Raw genomic sequence first — 17,350 nt, 5'->3', positions numbered from 1 at the left:
GGCCAGGGCTTTCCCAGCTCAGGGCTGTGGACAGAATCCTCTCTGCAGGCTGGGTGCTGCCCCACAGGGCAGGAGGGACAGGGACCACACAAACTTGTGAATGCACAACAGGGGTGCAAAGCTGCCCCTGAAACTACTCCTTCACCTGGGCAGCTTTAGGGATGAGCACACTGGTGCTGGGCCAGGTCCTGGGCAGTGGGGCAAGAGCTGGCTGCTCCAGCTTCCCATGGGAGTGGGAAAACACACCAGGCCCAGGAAATACACTGGCTCCTGCAGGCTGGTGAAGCTGGTCCAGCTGAGCAGGGAGAGCCACAAAGAGAGTGGGAAACACTCATCCTCCACGACAGCCCTTCTTCCCAGCCAGCTGCCCACAGAGCACAGCCACCCTGTACTGCAGCTGCCCCCATCAGCACCTCTGAGCCTTTGACCACTCCCAGGGCTGGAGAGCCCCCATGGGAACAGCCCTGCACACTCACTGTGCTCCAGCAGGAATTCCACCCCACTCCCTGGCAGAGGGGCCTGGGCAGGATTGCACTGCACTTGAATCCACAGGGACTAGGCAGAGCCACTCAGAATTAACCACTGTTTAATGTAACAATAAATTACATTTTTACAATCAAGAATTTACAAATACATCCAAAAGTTAATATCAAAATAGACACTGCAGAACTTTGCCAGTTAGCTCATCTCTGTACAAATACATACAAGAAGAGGTAGCATTAAAGGCCTTAGAAAATGGCTTTTGGAAAGTTTCATGGACTTAAAGCAGTTCTGGAAAGCAACCAACAGTGCAGCCAGAGAAGGATGTCACCTGGAGCGCAGGGAGGACCCAGGCCCACCTTCTGGAAGGATGTGGCAAGAGCAGGATGAGGAGTTTCCCCAAGAGCACTGCTAGCAGCTTTCCACTGTATGATATAAAATGCCTGCCTAAACAAAGGAGAAAAGCCCTTTTCTTCTGAAAAGGGGTATGGGACAAACACCTGTGTGAGGGTGGGGAGGTCTGTTTTGTTTTTAAGGAAAAACAGGTGTCAGTCTGCTCCTCTGCCCATTCTACATCCTCTCTTAGGCCTTCACTGCACAGGACACACACAGTGTGTCTGTGGCTCAGTCCCGTATTCCTGGCCTTGCACTCAGCTACTTCCTACCCTTGGGTGACATAACAGATTCCTTTCTCTCACTTGTGACTTGTAAACTACCAGCAAAACAAACAGAAGGGTTTTCCTATATAAAACTCAGCTCAACTCCTCACAGGAACGCTGGATGCTCAGAGCAGCACAGCACAGCTGCTGCCTCCCAAACCAGCCCTGCTTCTCCTTGCTATCCATGGCCATCCAGCAGCACCCTCACTCAAGACAGAACAATCTAGCAGTGAATAGAATTCTCAGCAGAAATCCCAACATTTAATGTCCACGTGAAACTGTTTTCCCTTCAACCCAAACCAGCACCTTCGAGAAGAAAAGCCGGCAGGGTTTTGGCTCCTCCAGCACTTCCCTTTGCATCTCCTCCCCTTGAGGAGGCGGAGCTCAGGCGGCTGAGCCCGGGTCAGAGCCAGCCCCGGCTCTCGGCCTCCCTGTGCACGGACGCCTGGCACTGCTCCAGAGTCTGCTCCAGCTGTGCCAGCTGGCAGCAGCCCACTTCCAGCCTCTCCCTGGGAGACAGGAGAGAAAGGTTAGCAGGACACAGCAGAACAAGAATCTTTACAAATACTCCTTAAATTTTCAAGGACGTTTCCAGCAAACTCAAGCAGCAGCAGTGACTTTTGCACTACAGCTGCTACATCTGAGGATTTCACACGAGCTCCTGACAACAGCCAACCCACAGCTGCCACAGGCAGAGCTCCTGTTCCCTTCCAGGGCAGGTAAAGGGGAACAACTGTCAGGAGAGGTCACTGACATTACCTTCCTGCAGAGATCTGGGATTCTGGAAGGTTCAGTTCAACCATCCTTCACACACTGACATAGCCTGTACTGACACTCAAAAGAAGGATCTGGATACCCCCTTAGGACTTAGACCCTTTCTAAAGAGTAATCTCAACCTGATCACATATAAACACGCCCTAATTTAGGTTTCCAAAAGATTCTTTATCAAAAGACTGCTCCTCAAAAAAGGAAGAAAACCCCAGTCACTGAGTTCCCCAAGCACAGCCTGAGGGCTGCCAGGGAAGTCTCCAAAGCACCTGTTTTACTCTGCTGAGCACAAATTTCCACACACTGTTTTCTTTATGCCTGTATCAATACAGCTTGAGAGCCATCAACTTGGAGTGAAGCTGTTTTTTATTACTGATACAAATATTGAATGTCTCCCTCCCTGAATAACTTTGTCTCCTGATCTTGCAATCTGCATATTGAACTTCACAGAAGATTCAGGAACCCAGAATGAATCCAGGCAAAGGGAAGCTTTTTAGAGTAAAGCACCCTCCAGCCTTTCACTCAGCTGATCCTGGCCACACAACAGCAAAATCCAGTTACCTGTCCTTTATTAGCCAGCTCAGAATTATTAAAAATCCATGATGGCATTTTAGAAACCTCCCAGAGCCTGGATTCACAAACCTTCAGTGACACAAACTCATTAAGAAATGAGCCAGAAACCACAGGCAGAGGAGAGAGGGCCCAACACCTCACCTCCAACAGCTGAAAATCTCCATGTAGGCACTTATGCCTGAAGTCCAATTTAATTTCTGTCCTCTCCTGCTCTCTGTTAATTTGGCATTAAAATTAAAAAGGGAATTAAAAAAATCCCCCATTTATTTTCCCTACACTATTCCTACAAAGGGGGATCTTTACTGACCCAGATGATTGATCTCATGGTACCTTGGTTAATACAGGTGAAAAAGCTGCCTCAGCTCCCCCAGTGGGGTCAGTAACTGCTCACCTGTAGAGCTCCTGTGAAACACACTCATAGAGCTCCTCAGCAGTGAATTTCAGACTGTTATTGATCTAAAACAAAGAAGAAGGAATTAATATAGTCATTTATCAAGTATCACGTCTTCCACAATTACACAGTAGGAATAGCAGATACAGCTCATGTATTCCCTAACAGGCTCTCAAGTTGAGACAGTACATTAAAAAAGCCATCCTGTAACTTGTAATAAAATCTGATATTACAAATTCCAACTCCATTTTCTAACCACTTCTGCACAAATCTAAAAGACCTTCAAGAATTCTTCCTCCCCTCTGAAGTTACCCTATAGCTTTAATTACATACACATATACATAGATACATATGTGTGTGTGTGTGTGTATCTCAAATGAAATAAACTCTGACTTGCATCAATTCCAAACATATATGTGAAGGCCCAAACCCCAAATACATTTCCCTGCACAGCAGAGCACTGCAAGCCTGAAATATGTAACATATTAAACAGAAATACTCTACTAAAAACATTCATTTTGAGGCTTTTTTACTCTCAACAGCAAGTCATTCACATCAAGTGAGCACTGAGTAAATCACATTAACAATTCAAATACTTGTTGAAATCCAACCAAAATCTATCTTTATATTCAACAACTAATAAATAAGAGCGAAGAATCAAAATTCTTAATGGAAATACAGTGATGAGACATGACCTCAGAGCTACTTGAAATAAAAACTGTAAGTGAAGTGATCACACACCAAAAAAAGTCATACCTCATGTCTTCTGAGGAAGCTATAGAGGGTCCAAATATCTTGGAAACTGCTGGTTGGGGTTAAAATTCTGAAAAAGAAAAGTTTGGGGATGCTTTAAAGCAAGCAGAAAAGGAGTCTATGAAAGAGTTAAAATAGAAGTCAGAAATCTTCAAGGGGAAAAAAATTACTTGAACAAAAAGGAAATTACGAACTTTGAAGAATTTTCCCTTACACTACTCTTAACAGAATTAAAGAGCTTATTACTTCTGTGAGGACTTTTCTGGAGGGTTTTTCTAATTAAAATTCCCTCCATGTTTTTGTGAGCCATTTCTGAAGGAGGGAGGAGGGAGGAAACCCAGCACTAACTGAAAGCCCCTTGGTGCCCACCAGCGAGGCCCCTGGGCTCACACACAACATTCCCACCCCAGCTTTAACTCATTCCCTCCAGATTCCCACGTACAGCTCAAATGCTGCAGCTCACTTCCTAATTTTGTTACTTGTAATAATCACCAATTCCCACCCAACACAGGCAAGAGCCAATGGGATGTAGCAGCTGAAGAGAAGTGGCTTTAATGAAGCACCTTGATGGACACCTTTTCCACAAGGCTCCAAAGCCAATCCAGTAAAGAAGTTGGTTTTTAACAAAATTAATTATCCACATCTATTCAGGCAGATACAATTCAGTTGCACCTCAGTGTAACTTCATTTGCATTCACCAGGAAAAGCAGAACCCTCCTAAATGCTGCAAAATGTACCTTAAAATCCACATAAAATTAAAAGACAAGTAACACATTATATATATTAAGAAATACTGAGAAAATTCTGGATTTTTAAGTCTTACATAGTTAAATCATGGTTAAGATAATGACTGGACTTGGAAAATCTTTTGGGGAAAGCTCTATTTACTTTCCCATGGGAAAGTGCCCAAATTCTCTCCCTCCTCTTGCAAGCTGTAAGCTTCATTTATAAATGAATTAATTAGGATTTGAAAAAAGAAAGGAAAGTAACAGAGTAAGTTTGAAAATACCAGTTAAAGGACCCTGTGTTTGAAGCAGGCTGGAAGACCATGACACAGCACAGGATTCATTGCTCAGTCCACTCTAAAAGCAGAGTGTCCACTGCTTTTTCTCATCATTTTTCATAGGAATTATCACCAAAAATTAGTCATGCGTTCTTCCTCCTGCTTCCTAAGAAGCAGTACCCAAAATGTTTGCCTTAAACCTGCCAACGAGTCAGGAAGGGAACCAGCTGGCTGCTCTGCCTACAAACACCTCAGAACCTTCCCTGGGCACCTCAGCGACAATCGGCTTTGACAGCGGAAAAGCCCAGCAGGGAGAAGCTGCCAGCAACCCTCCATGGAAACACTGGGAATCCTGGCAGCTGCACAGCAGCTCCCATTCCCCCAGCAGCTCCCTCTCACCCCCAGCAGCTCCCACTCCCCATCCAGCAGCTCCCACTCCCACCCCCAGCAGCTCCCACTCCCACCCCCAGCAGGCTCCAGGCCATCCATCCCTGCCTAACACACCCAGCACCTGCGGCAGCAGGAGTGGAGCATCCCGAGCCTGGGAGAGGCTGATTCCTCATGGAATCATTCCCTCCAGTCCAGGCAGAACCTGCCTGACTGCTGCCATCAGCCTGGCTGCACAAGTGGACACTACATAAAAGCTAAGGTGTTATGAATAATCTCACCCCGAGGCCATCACAAAATGCTGGGGCAAGATCTGTCCATCCCTGTTCTTCCTGCTGTGCCAAGGACACACACGGGTAAGTGACAGAGGTGCCAGTGCAAAACCTGGCCATGGGAGCTCTCCAGAGGAGGAATGGAGGAAACACACTCAAGTGTATCCCTGCAAGACCTCAGGTGTATGGACAAAACCACTGTGCCTCCAGCTCTTTGGGGAAAAAAAAACAAATTGTGTAATTAATCATCCAAGTAACTAAATGTTAAATCCTGTGCCTCATTTTATGTCCTTTGCTTGGAGGATGCCAATGGTTTCTGGGTTTGTACTGTGGAATGAGAAGTCTGACATTTGGCTCCAAGTTTTATAGCAGCTCTGAATGTAAGAGATTTGTTGTTTTGAGGGGAGAGCCCTCACTCCATACAGAGCCCTGGGAAGGGAAGCTGCTGAGGGAAGAGCCTGCACCATAACTCCCCCCACAGATTCCCAACAGGTCAGCACTCATCAAACAGCCTGGTGCTGTCTGCAGCTAAACAGGGGCTGCAATACCAGTTCCAGTCTGGGAATATATTCTTCTGTACAAAACTGACACATTCCTGTTTGCAGAGCAATGATTTCTCAGCACCACTGCTCCCTACTGCTTTCAATCACTTCAGGTTCCTTTCATTGTCTGTAGCCACCACCCTGTGCTATGGAAAATGGACCTTTTAAGGGAAGGAGTACACTGGGAAATCTGGACCTGTCTGTAGGAGCATTGACTCTGCCTCCATTACTTCATTAAATCAAGTTGCCCTTATTTCCATGGAAGTTTCTCAGTGATAAAACATCTGCCTCAACTACAGAACTATGTCTAGAGAACTGTCTGTAAATCAGTAATCCATAAATCAAAGGGCTTTTACATCCAGCTGTCCTAAGCACCACCTCAGCACTACAGCACTAACCACTGCTGCTGCTCCTCTCTCCACACCGGTTCAGAAGCAGAGGGTGGAAATCCATGGAGTCACTTGGCCTTTCCATCAGCACAGCCTTGCAGAACCACGCCACAACACCCCCCATTCTGTACTTCAGCTTCAGCCTAAGAACTCCAGTGTGGTTCTACACAGTTTTCTGGAAATATTGAGCATGTGAGGTAAAGAAGGGAATGTCACAGAAAGACCCAAGAAATTACTATGGATACCTGCCACCAATTGGAGGTTAAATGCTGTCTTGGGGGCAGGAGGGAGAAAGGAGACAGACAGACTTGATGATTTTATCTCAAGTGTTTCCCAAGCCACTCCCAGTGTTTATCTCCTGTCCTGTCACTCATCTGATGCCAAACACAGGTGTAAGATACAATAATAAATAGAAATGGATAAGAAATAGATCCAAATACCTCAACTGTCAGCCCCTGCTGGCACCCCTGGCTCTACAGGTTCAAAGCACCATGGCTTTTACAGCCCCATGTTTGAAACCTTTCTGCTTTTCAGACTGCTCTAAAGGCACCAGGGTGTGAGCAGCTGCACAGCAGCACCTCTGCCCTGGCCCTGGGGAGCACTGCCCACTTCCAGCTCTATTTGAGCTTTATTTCTTACAGCTGTCATTAAAATTGGCACAACAGAACATTTCAATTTGGGGCTGGCAGCAGAGAAGGCTGCAGGTAATTCAGTTTCAGGTTTCACCTCAATGCATAAAACCATAAAGATCAAACAAGTAGTGACTGGAATGTCTGATACTTTTTGAACAGGGAGCTAATCTCCATTTTACATCCAAAAAGAGACGGTATGCAGAGAAGATTAAAGGCAGAGCTCTTCATCTAGAGACTTTATGGCAGAAATTATTAACTGACACAGGAACCTAAGGGAATGAAGACAATTCTCTATTGAGACAACAAGGAGAAGAGACCTCAATAATTCCTCCACTGACCAGCTGAAAAAATAAAGAGGAGACAGTTTCTCTGCATCTGAGGAATTCTGTACTAAAGCTAGCAACACTGCAGAATTGTTTTTAAACCATTTCAATTCAGTGATCAGTTCTGATATAGTAACACTCTCCTGCACTACTGAAATCTTAAGAAATTACACTTTTAATTTACAAATGTTTATGGAGTCCTTGACTAAACCACATTTTTCTAAACCATTGGGAGTGTGAGAGAAATTCAATTTAGATAAAATATTGGAAAAGCAGAACTCAGGCTCCTTATGCAGTCAGTAACAAACAAATATTTTACAGTGACAGCATATCAGTATAAATATTTAGGAGGCCTGTATCTAAGTATATATGCTATAAGATGTTAGTGATTTTCAAGTTGGCATATGAACAAAAAAATTCTTTTTTAGCCAAGAGATGAAAAGAAAAAATCCAACTTCAAATAACTGCATCAATTCACCCAAGACTGAATTTTCTTTCTTTCCTATGAACAAGGATTTTTTTATCCAAAAGAAACCTGGCAGGAAACATGGGGACAATGTCCAATTCCCTAGAGCTGCATACAGAAGCTCAGAACCACAAGTTCTCTTCAGCTGAGGGCAAACATCAGCTAATCCAAACCCCTATTTTAAAGAGTTAATTTAAGAGACCTTAAATAAGGTGCCCCAATTAACTGGTTTGAAATAACACCCAACCCAAATACAAATATAAACCAACAGTGAGAACACTCACAAATCCTCAATCCAAAATTATATGAAATCATGTCATGGTTTCACAATTTTACTGGATGCTTAAATTTCAGAGGTTTCATACCCTTACCAACAGTAAAGGTATATAGTTAGAACATGCTAACTGTACTGATTATTCTTAATTTCAGAGCTGAAGGCTGTCATTGCTGACATGCAGAACTGTGCAATACAAACACCACTCGGCTCCCAATACTGTTAGAGGAAGAAATCAAGACAAAATAAAAAACCTGCATGGTGTTACAGAAATTACCAGAACAGGGTAATGTGACAAAAGCTGTTACTGACACATCTGCAATGAAACATCTTTTTTTTTTTTTTTTTTTCCCCTTCTGTATCTGTATTTGTCATTAACATGTTCTGGTCATCAAGCCTGAATAGCTGGTGTAGTATTTTTTTTTATGATTAAGAGCATCATTACATTTATCTCAAAAAGCATTATCATGTTTTTCTAATTGTTTTTAACAATCCGAAAATCTAAACTTTTAATGCAGTTGAACTTCCAACACAATTTACTGGTAAAGCTTCCAAACTTTCACAAGATATTTTCTGTTCTCTGTTCTGGACAGTAGGGATCAGAAGGTACCACAGAATCAGCTGTGTCTGATCACTAAAAGCTGCGTTATCTCCAAATATTCAAGACAGAACTTGCTGACTATTTTTTCTCCAGTGCCTCCTTTTCTGCAATCGCACCATTAAGTCACTGAGAGGCATTTTTTTCAAAAAATCAAGAAATATAAATATGCTGCAAGATCAATTTTAGAGCAAAATGAAAGTGAGGTGTCTCTGCCCATGGCAGGGGGTGGAACAAGATGAGCTTTGTGGTCCCTTCCAACCCCAGCCATTCTGATTCTATGAAAGCTTCTGAATTTTTGCTTTGGTATTCTGTAATATTCATAAAACTGCAGTGAGACATTAAACTGGCTCCTGGCTCTCTGGAAAAGCTCCTCAGAACTCTCAAACTCCCTTAAATCTCTCCACTCAAGGCCAATGTAGGGAATGCTTGGTGCAAATTCTCCCCACTTCTTGCTCCACGATGCCACCTACTGCAAACCTGCACATCAGAGCAGGCATTTCCAAAGTGTCCAGGAAACTATTCCATTCCAACCATCAGCCTGGGTATTTCAGGAGTTTTTATTTTTACAGAGTTTTCCCACAAGGAAAACCAACAGTTTTCAATGAAACACCTCTGCAACACAAAAATAACCATTCTGAATATTCCATATTCCCATTTAATCTCATCCACCACATTTATAAACTGATACCACAGGACCTGTTGCAAAAACTTTAGCATCAGAATGAAGAGAACAAAGTTTAGCAGTAACCTACTTTATTGAAACCCATTTCCTTAGAGGGAAAAAGCCCACCAGCAATAAATTTAATCCATCAGCATTTAGCTGCTCAAGCTCTTTTACCCATATTTTTCTGCTTCTAATTTTTATAATATTTTGATCATTTGTATTTGAAAGAGAGACTGTAATTCTTTGAATAGATCTATATTTCAGTGCCATGAAAAAAGGACTAAGCCAAGACAACACAGGAAATTCCTTATTCTTCCTGACACTTCCAATTTTTTGTGCTGTAAAAAAAGACAGTGGAGGGATGGGGCTCCCCCTGGCAGAGTGCAGGGTTAGATGGGATACTGGGGAAGAATTGTTCCCTGTGAGGGTGGGCAGGCCCTGGCACAGGGTGCCCAGAGAAGCTGTGGCTGCCCCTGGATCCCTGGCAGTGTCCAAGGCCAGGCTGGATGGGGCTTGGAGCACCCTGGGACAGTGGAAGGTGTCCCTGCCCATGGCAGGGGTGTCACTGGATGGGCTTTAAGGTCCCTCCCAATTCAAACCACTCTGGGATTCTGTGATTTCATGAAGACAGAGGGAATATTATCCTACCTAAAGAGAGAATGCAGCTGATTGTCATTGTTATGGCTGTCACGAAGAACTGGGAACAGCAAAGCCCCAAAACTTTACATCCTTCACTCTACTGGAACTTCGCCCCCATCTGAGCAGGCCTCACATTTGAAACACAAATGCCCTGAATTATTCAAAGTTCCTGCCATCAAAACTGATGTATTAATCATAATCATTAATCATTAATAGCTCCAGTTACACCTGAGCAGAGGCAACTTGCTGGTCAAACTGGAAAACAAATCCCAGACATCAAAGGCAATTCCCTGCAAGAGATCTCCAAGTCTGCAACACTTCCATGAACTTTTGCTACCAATGGTTCAAGGCAGCCTTGACAGCAGGATTTTTACTGCAAATCATGTCACCAAGCACACCAGAATAAAGAGTGGTTTGGTGCTGAAATATTTCAGACTTCTGTTAATTCAGGTGCCTGTGACACATTTTGTGCCCAGCTGCAGTGCTCACCTGCCAATGCCCTCACGGATGTCCTTCACTGCTGCCAGCAGCTTCTGCAGGCCCAAAAAAGCCTCCTCAAACGAGGCCTTGGCAGCCATGGTCACTGCACTGGGGTCCAGCTTCTGGAATAGCTCAATACTGAAATTCCAAAGAAATAAAGAAGAGATAGAAAAGCAGTTAATACAAAAGCTCTGACTGACCTAACAATTTGCATGCTCCCAACTTTTGTGTGATTGTTTTTTGGGTCACTTTAGATTAATTGTGGATAAAAAAAGGACAGTTTCTAAAGTGTGCTTGTTTGAAAGTTATCTAAGGTTATGTGTTACTTCTGAGCCCCTTCAGCCAGCTGTACCTGTACAAGTTCATGGTGTTCCAAACACCTTCCAGGACCGACCAGATTTCCTGGTGCCTATTTTCCTGAGCCACATGAAAGCTGGGCTGTAGCTCTTTTTCCGCAGTGCTTTGCAAATTGGGCATCGTGGCTTCCATTTTTTCACATGCAGCATTTTCTGAAAGAACCATGATGTCTTCTGATAAATCCTGCTCACTGTCTGCCCTCACCTTATAAAACAGTTCAGCAAACAAATAATCAATTTGGTTCCTGACTTCAGAAAACCAGAATCTACACACTTCTACAGATTTTTTAAAGCAATGCTCAAGAAATCAAGGCTGAACTCTTTGAGTCGCCTTGGTTACAGTCTCTGCATCCACAGCCTCTCTCAATGGTTGGGCTGGTAGGGACCTTACAGCCCATGCAGTGCCACCCCTGCCATGGGCAGGGACACCTTCCACTGCCTCAGGCTCCTCCAAGCCCCTTCCCACCTGGCCTTGGACACTGCCAGGGATGCAGGGGCAGCCACAGCTTCTCTGGGCACCCTGTGCCAGGGCCTCACCACTCTGACAGGGAGGAATTTCCTTCCTGACAAGTTTTCAAACAGAGCCTGATTCTCATGACACAGAACATGAGGCTCAGGGCTGATTGCATTGCACAGAGGTCCCAGCACAGGGGACTCCTGACCTTTCCCTTTCATCTTTTTCCAAAGACTCCAAGAACTCTTTACAGCTCTTCTGACCTATCTTCTTTCCCATAAATCCAAATATTTCATCCATGCTCATGACTCCAGTTTTTATGTCATTACATACAGAACTGACAGTAACCATAAACCAAGATAGTTGGAATTTTCTGCACAGCAACTCAAGAGCTGGGAGTGAAGACCAAGTTCTGAGAACACAAAAGGGGCCAGGACAACCACCACAAACCACGTGATACAAGGGAGTCCCTTCTTCAGCTACAAAGACAATGAAAGCTGAAATAACACACTTAAGAAGAGCAGTATGGGACTCATGTCACAAGGAGAACCAGCAAGTTTAGCCTCTAAGGCCCATCACGTACAAATGCAATAGAAAACTAAGACAAAATAATGGTTTTCAGTCAGCCTTCTGATACTAACACATTTATATTAGGGAAAAAATGTATCAGCAGATATTCACTGTATGAAAATAAAAGTTAAAGTCAGGGTCTCTTCATTTTGAAAACACCCCAGAAACATTTCCTGGAGTAATCAGTGGAAATGATGGGAATAATTAAGAAATCTAAGCCAGGTTTGGAACATGGAACAACTTGAGGATGGGGTGAGGGGGACAAACACCAAAGCTGCCCTTACCCCCCCGAGGGTCTCACACAGTTTTGCCACTTCAGCATAAGCCTGGGGGAGGACACCGTTGTAGTCTGACCTGCAGCTGAAAGCATGGAGCAATTTTTTGGATTCCTGGAGTAGGACACGCACCGTTGAGGAGTCAAATGGTTTATCTGATGTTTAGACATTCATGTAAGAGAGAGGAAAAAAAAAGTTAGGATTTAACAGTCTTGGCAGGCAAATTTCATACTCAAATACCTAGATTAATAGAACCACATGAAAAGCCTAGGAAAATGGTTCAGAAGCATCAGGTACAACAATCTCAGAGAAACATGCATGAGATTGCTCTCTCCTCAACCAAGCCTTCCAAATTTGTCCTGGGATCTTGCACAAGGATCAACTGGCATATCTAAAATAACTCTGCAGAACAGCAGAATATCCCAAAGAGCTAGAACCAAGAAATCCTAATATATCCTGAGTGGGAAGGGACCCACAGGGATCATGGAGTCCAAGCCCTGGCCCTGCACAGACACCCCAACAATCCCACCCTGTGCATCCCTGGGAGCATTGCCCAAATGCTCCTGGAGCTCTGGCAGCCTCGGGGCTGTGCCCATTCCCTGGGGAGCCTGGGCAGTGCCCAGCACCCTCTGGGGGAGTTCACCAGGTCTGTGTCAAAATTAAATGCTCAAAGACATCTTTAAACAAATGGAAGGTTTGTGGGGGTTTTATTTTAGTTGGCTTCTTTTTGAAACAAACCTCCCTGCCCTCACATACCACATTAAATATCCTTTGCTCCTCCATAAAGATTTTGGCAAATGCAGATCATTTGGTCACATGTAACATGGGGCAAAGAGGGAAAAGGATTATTTGCTTTGTAAAAATAATTCAGACCTAGGTGACTATTAATACACACAGTCAGTTCCATAACTCCAACCAGAACATGGAGGCTTTTTACAAGTTTACAATTAACTTTCCCAGGAACTGTTACCTGCATAAAGGTGTTTAGAAAGACATTCAATGGTTGAAAATAAACTCCTTGGCACCACATAACCAAAAACAGCCATCCAGTGTTTTTTATAACATTTCAGCAGGTTTGCTAAGGTCCATGGTGGTTTCAGATAGAGGATCTGGAAGAGAGTATGTTATAAATACAAAGGCTGGTTTTCATTTAGACATATTCCTATACATCCCACAACTGCTCTGTTCTTCAAGAACGTGATGATTTGTGACTGCTGAAGGAGAAATTCAGTGATTGCTCAGAAATAAAACCATGACCAGATTTAAACAAGTTTATCTACTAACTAAGATTTGATTCAGCAGCACCATGGGTCAAACAGCGATGCTTATTCAGAAGCAATGCACAATCAATCAGCCTCATGATTCGTGGTTCCCCATTCCTCAAAAACTCTGAATACTTTTGATTTATGTCAAAACTGATCTAATGAGTTACTTGTGCACAAAAGCCAACAGTACGTGGGTATTTATCTTCTGCAAACCACACTTCTGCAAGCATGTTTAGAGGTTCTCATTAGTACCCCTGCCATTCTGTATCTGCACTGGAATCAATTTAGCTGGGAACAGTTCTATCCACATCTGCTCTGGTGGGGAAGAAATGCCTGCAACAAATGCCCTGATATTATACAGAACATGATGGAATGATTTCTTGCAGGATGTATTTACAGTGCAGGGTTTTACCTGAGTAGAAAAGCTGAAATAGCATTTTAATGCCACTAATAAAAAGAACTCTGAAACTTCACACTGAGAAACCAGCAGCCCTGTTACAATGTCATTAAAATTCTATTAAAATACTGCACATGTTGCACACTAGTGGTCAAACTAGATAATCTTGCTATAAAATTAAATATTAGAAGTGAACGCTGAGCTGTTCCCTGTCAATGATATCAGGGACCTGGATGACTTGGGTTTGGCTGGGTACAGGTATGAACAGCAATAAAATACCAAGGACATTCAAACCTTTCAAAAATCAAAATATCAAGCAAAATGTTGTAAGAAACCACCTCCATCCACAGGTTTCCAAATGCAAGTTTCATTTCAGTCTCCAAAATACAAGACAAAGCTTCTCCTAAGTTCTTTTCAAGGTCTGGAAGCACATTTGGGAATTGTGAAGTAAAACCAGCATCACCTCTTGTCTTCCCAAATTCTGTATCTGTCAAACCAATGAAACAACAGGCATTTATTGAAATTGGGCTTATATCTAATTCATGTTGATGGCACATGAAGAACTTGTCCCCATAAATACAGACAGACTGCACATTGGTTTATAAAGCAGATATGCTTCACCTAATTAAGTTTCAATTATTTATAGTTATACCCACCTCTTATACTGTGTGTGTTTTTAATTAAGAGCTACTAACCAAGAAGGTTAATGTCCCCAGAGTATTACTCATTAATGACCTTACTCTACATTTCTCTTTTCCTTAAATAACTTAGATCATATAGAGCCAGCAGGGTTATCAGCAAGCACAAGAGGATCTCTGTAAGCTGTACCTGTATCTTTGGAAAAATGAAAAAAACCTCCTTCATTCCCAAAAAGTTTAGGACACCTTTTAAATTACTCTAAACACAGGAAATTAATGCAGTGGCTTTTCCTATAAAATAAAAATACATCATATTTGCATTTCCTAGAACTCAGACAGATGGTTTAATTAACGTCTCAAACTTTCAGAAAACCTTTAAAAAAAATTTCCCCAAACAAAAAACCTTCCCCAAACAAAAAAACATTCCTAAGGATTCAAAGCATAGGAAAACTGAAGGTATAGTAGCAACTTTTTCCTCTATCCCACTGATTTTTACAAACTCTCAAACCACCACATTCCACAGACTCACCCTGCTTCGGCTGCTGCAGCTCCTCAGAGTTCTGGGGCCTATTTGCATTCACATTCTGCAGAGCAGTGACCAGATCAGCTTTGCAGAATGCCTTGACCTCACTCACAATGGCTTTATTACACAGATTTTTATCATCCCTAGAAAATAATTAATTGTTGTCAACCAAGGAATAAAAGCAGCACAGTTGTATTTGGAAAACTTGTTTTGTGAACTTCATTATATAGGCAAAGTTCTCTTTCTCAAGCATTTAGAAGCAGTTCAAAAAGTTAAACCAGAAAATTAAGTAAAAACGAGAAACATACTGAGAAGTGTTTCAGGGTCTAGGTTTAAGAAAACAATAGCTATAATTACTACAGCAGCAATTACAGCAGTGATGCTTAGTTGCTATGATCTCAGAAAGCAAACCAGGCAATAATTCTAAGACAGTACTATCTTATTTGATGGCTACAGTTAATTCTCCTTGTTGAGACCCTTTTTAACTATTCTGCTGGCCAAATCTTTATCTCAGATGCCACTCTGAGGCTCTGCTCCAGCAGAACTACTTTAAAATTCCAGGACAAAGTTGCATCCCAGTACTTTCTCAAAAATTCCCATTGCTTATATTGGTGGAGGATAAAGGGATTTTTGGATGAAAACCAGTTCTGAAGTCACCTCCTGTTTTTTGATCAGTGAAATCTAAAATCACCATCACTACCCTATGAACACTGTGACTGAAATGGCATTTTCAGCAGCCACCTGTGTCAACTTGAACAATCCAAATGGTGCCCAGAGTTTTAACCCCACTCACTGAACCGTGCAGGAACTGATTCTAGCCAAGCACAGAGCAAATAGAGCCAAGGAGTATTAGTCCTTCAAGCTGGCTTCACCTGCTCCTATCAAATTCAGAATCAATACCCAGAGGTCAGCTGTTATCTTCACAAACAGGAACAGCAGCAAATCCAACCCCAGTTTCCTTCTTTCTAAGATTAATACCTTCTTTGCTTTTGCTCACCTGGCTGGGATCAGGGATAAAGTCTAACTGGCTCTAAATCCTTAATTCACATATTTTTTTCTACTTTTAACTTCAGAAATACTTTTTATGAGAAACCAGAATAAAATCTGAGAAGCCTATGCTTTAACTAGTTTCAAAATTGAATATTGAGTAAGCTGAATTCTATTTCAGGCCTCAAGCTCATGAAGGTGATTCCACCATCTCCAGTTGTAATCGTTTACTATATGCTCCTACTCTAGTTTTTAAGAGTGATTGCCCTTCCAAGAGCTTACTTTACAAGAAAGTGCTCTTTCTTTAAGCCCTGATTTGAAAGCAGTGTGGCAGGAGAACTAAAGGCAGCCAGGAACTCACGTGCACAGGACGACAAGAGCTTGTGGGAAGAGCTTCTGGTACTGCAGGCAGCACTGCAGGACGCGGTCGTCGTTGTTCTCATCGCTCAGCCCATCTGCAAAGGCAGGGCAGACACAGCTGAGGGATGTGGGCACAACTCAGCCTCACAAACACCCCAGTGCACACATGGTGCTCTTTGTACATTTAACACTCCCCACACGAGGACTCGAGTGTCAGGTGAAAGTGAGAAACAACTGGTAAACAAGAGATAGTGGAGACATTCGCATGCCACAGCCTTGGATACACTCTGATACATTCTGTAAGAAATTAGCTCATTTTAATTAGCAAACAGCAGAGTGAGGAAGTCTCCATTAAACTCAGAATTCTAAGGTTGCCACTAGGTGAAGTGCAAGGATGAAGTACCCAGCACAAATGGATTGCACATGTATTACACATTTTTTGAGAAGCCAGCTGCATGGATTGCCCCCACAGTTTGGAATCCTGGTTCTTGAGACACTTGTAGATGAACTGCACTGCAGGGATGGCTTTGTCCCGAACATGCTGCAACATTTTCCCCTTCTTCAAGTTGTCCAGCTCTTGCAGGACAACCCAGGGAATTATTAATGCAAGTCTATCAACTCCTAGAAGAAAAAAAACCACCACCAGTAAATAAAGGTATTTGCTGGAGTGACACAAACTACCAAACAAAGCAGAGAACTTTCAATTCAAGCATCATATTTATGCAAGTTCACACCTTTCTGCCAGCAGTTTTCATAGTCCTTGCTCGAGAGAATCTAGCATTTGAAAAGAGCAAAAAAGGTTGACTTCCCTCTTTCTAATCTAACCTCAATCTGGCACTACACCGATTACACAGAAAAGTGACAGTACCAGGCAAACAAAAGGGAGACACAATTTTAATCAGCAGAATATTTTGACATTAACAACACATATTTGCACCAATTATCTTGGCACACAGCCGCTGCTAGATGTTGCAGCAAGGTGAAATAGCAGCTGGAATAGCAGGCTGCACACACCCGAGTGACCACAGCAGTCACTGTGCCAAAACAAGCAGCAAAGAAAAGCAGCAAGGGCTTGTGCTCATTGCCAACCAGCACTCTTAAACCAGGAACAGAAAGTGTGGATATTGGACAATGGTTTTATTTGTAGGTAAGTATGGGCTAAACTTTAAAGCTTTTATATGAAATACAGGGATAAATCAGAAGTTTAACGACTGTTCTGTTGTCTCCCC

The 17,350-nt window shown here is 42.9% G+C and overlaps 1 protein-coding gene across 3 annotated transcripts in view; it reads right to left on the bottom strand.

Moving 5' to 3' along the window:
• Positions 1-569: 569 nt before the first annotated feature.
• SWT1 (SWT1 RNA endoribonuclease homolog) overlaps positions 570-17,350 on the bottom strand; it is a 24,779-nt gene continuing 7,998 nt past the window's right edge. The window contains exons 9-19 of one of the 3 annotated variants that reach the window (XM_041479519.1): positions 16,554-16,742; positions 16,123-16,216; positions 14,781-14,917; positions 13,952-14,100; positions 12,922-13,060; positions 11,961-12,106; positions 10,649-10,857; positions 10,306-10,434; positions 3,628-3,694; positions 2,872-2,936; positions 570-1,648 (exon numbers count right to left, since the gene is read on the bottom strand). In XM_041479519.1, the coding sequence (XP_041335453.1) occupies positions 1,543-1,648; positions 2,872-2,936; positions 3,628-3,694; positions 10,306-10,434; positions 10,649-10,857; positions 11,961-12,106; positions 12,922-13,060; positions 13,952-14,100; positions 14,781-14,917; positions 16,123-16,216; positions 16,554-16,742 (1,430 nt within the window). In that variant the 3' untranslated portion in view covers positions 570-1,542. Of the gene's footprint in view, positions 1,649-2,871; positions 2,937-3,627; positions 3,695-10,305; positions 10,435-10,648; positions 10,858-11,960; positions 12,107-12,921; positions 13,061-13,951; positions 14,101-14,780; positions 14,918-16,122; positions 16,217-16,553; positions 16,743-17,350 lie in introns of those variants that run through there. The other 2 variants (XR_005956139.1, XM_041479520.1) reach the window with 2 other exon arrangements.

This window comes from Pyrgilauda ruficollis, unplaced genomic scaffold, assembly GCF_017590135.1.
Source record: "Pyrgilauda ruficollis isolate IOZ18807 unplaced genomic scaffold, ASM1759013v1 scaffold49, whole genome shotgun sequence".
NCBI lineage: Eukaryota > Metazoa > Chordata > Aves > Passeriformes > Passeridae > Pyrgilauda > Pyrgilauda ruficollis.
The sequence above is the reverse complement of the archived record's forward strand: the minus strand, read 5'-3'. Positions and strand labels throughout refer to the sequence as shown.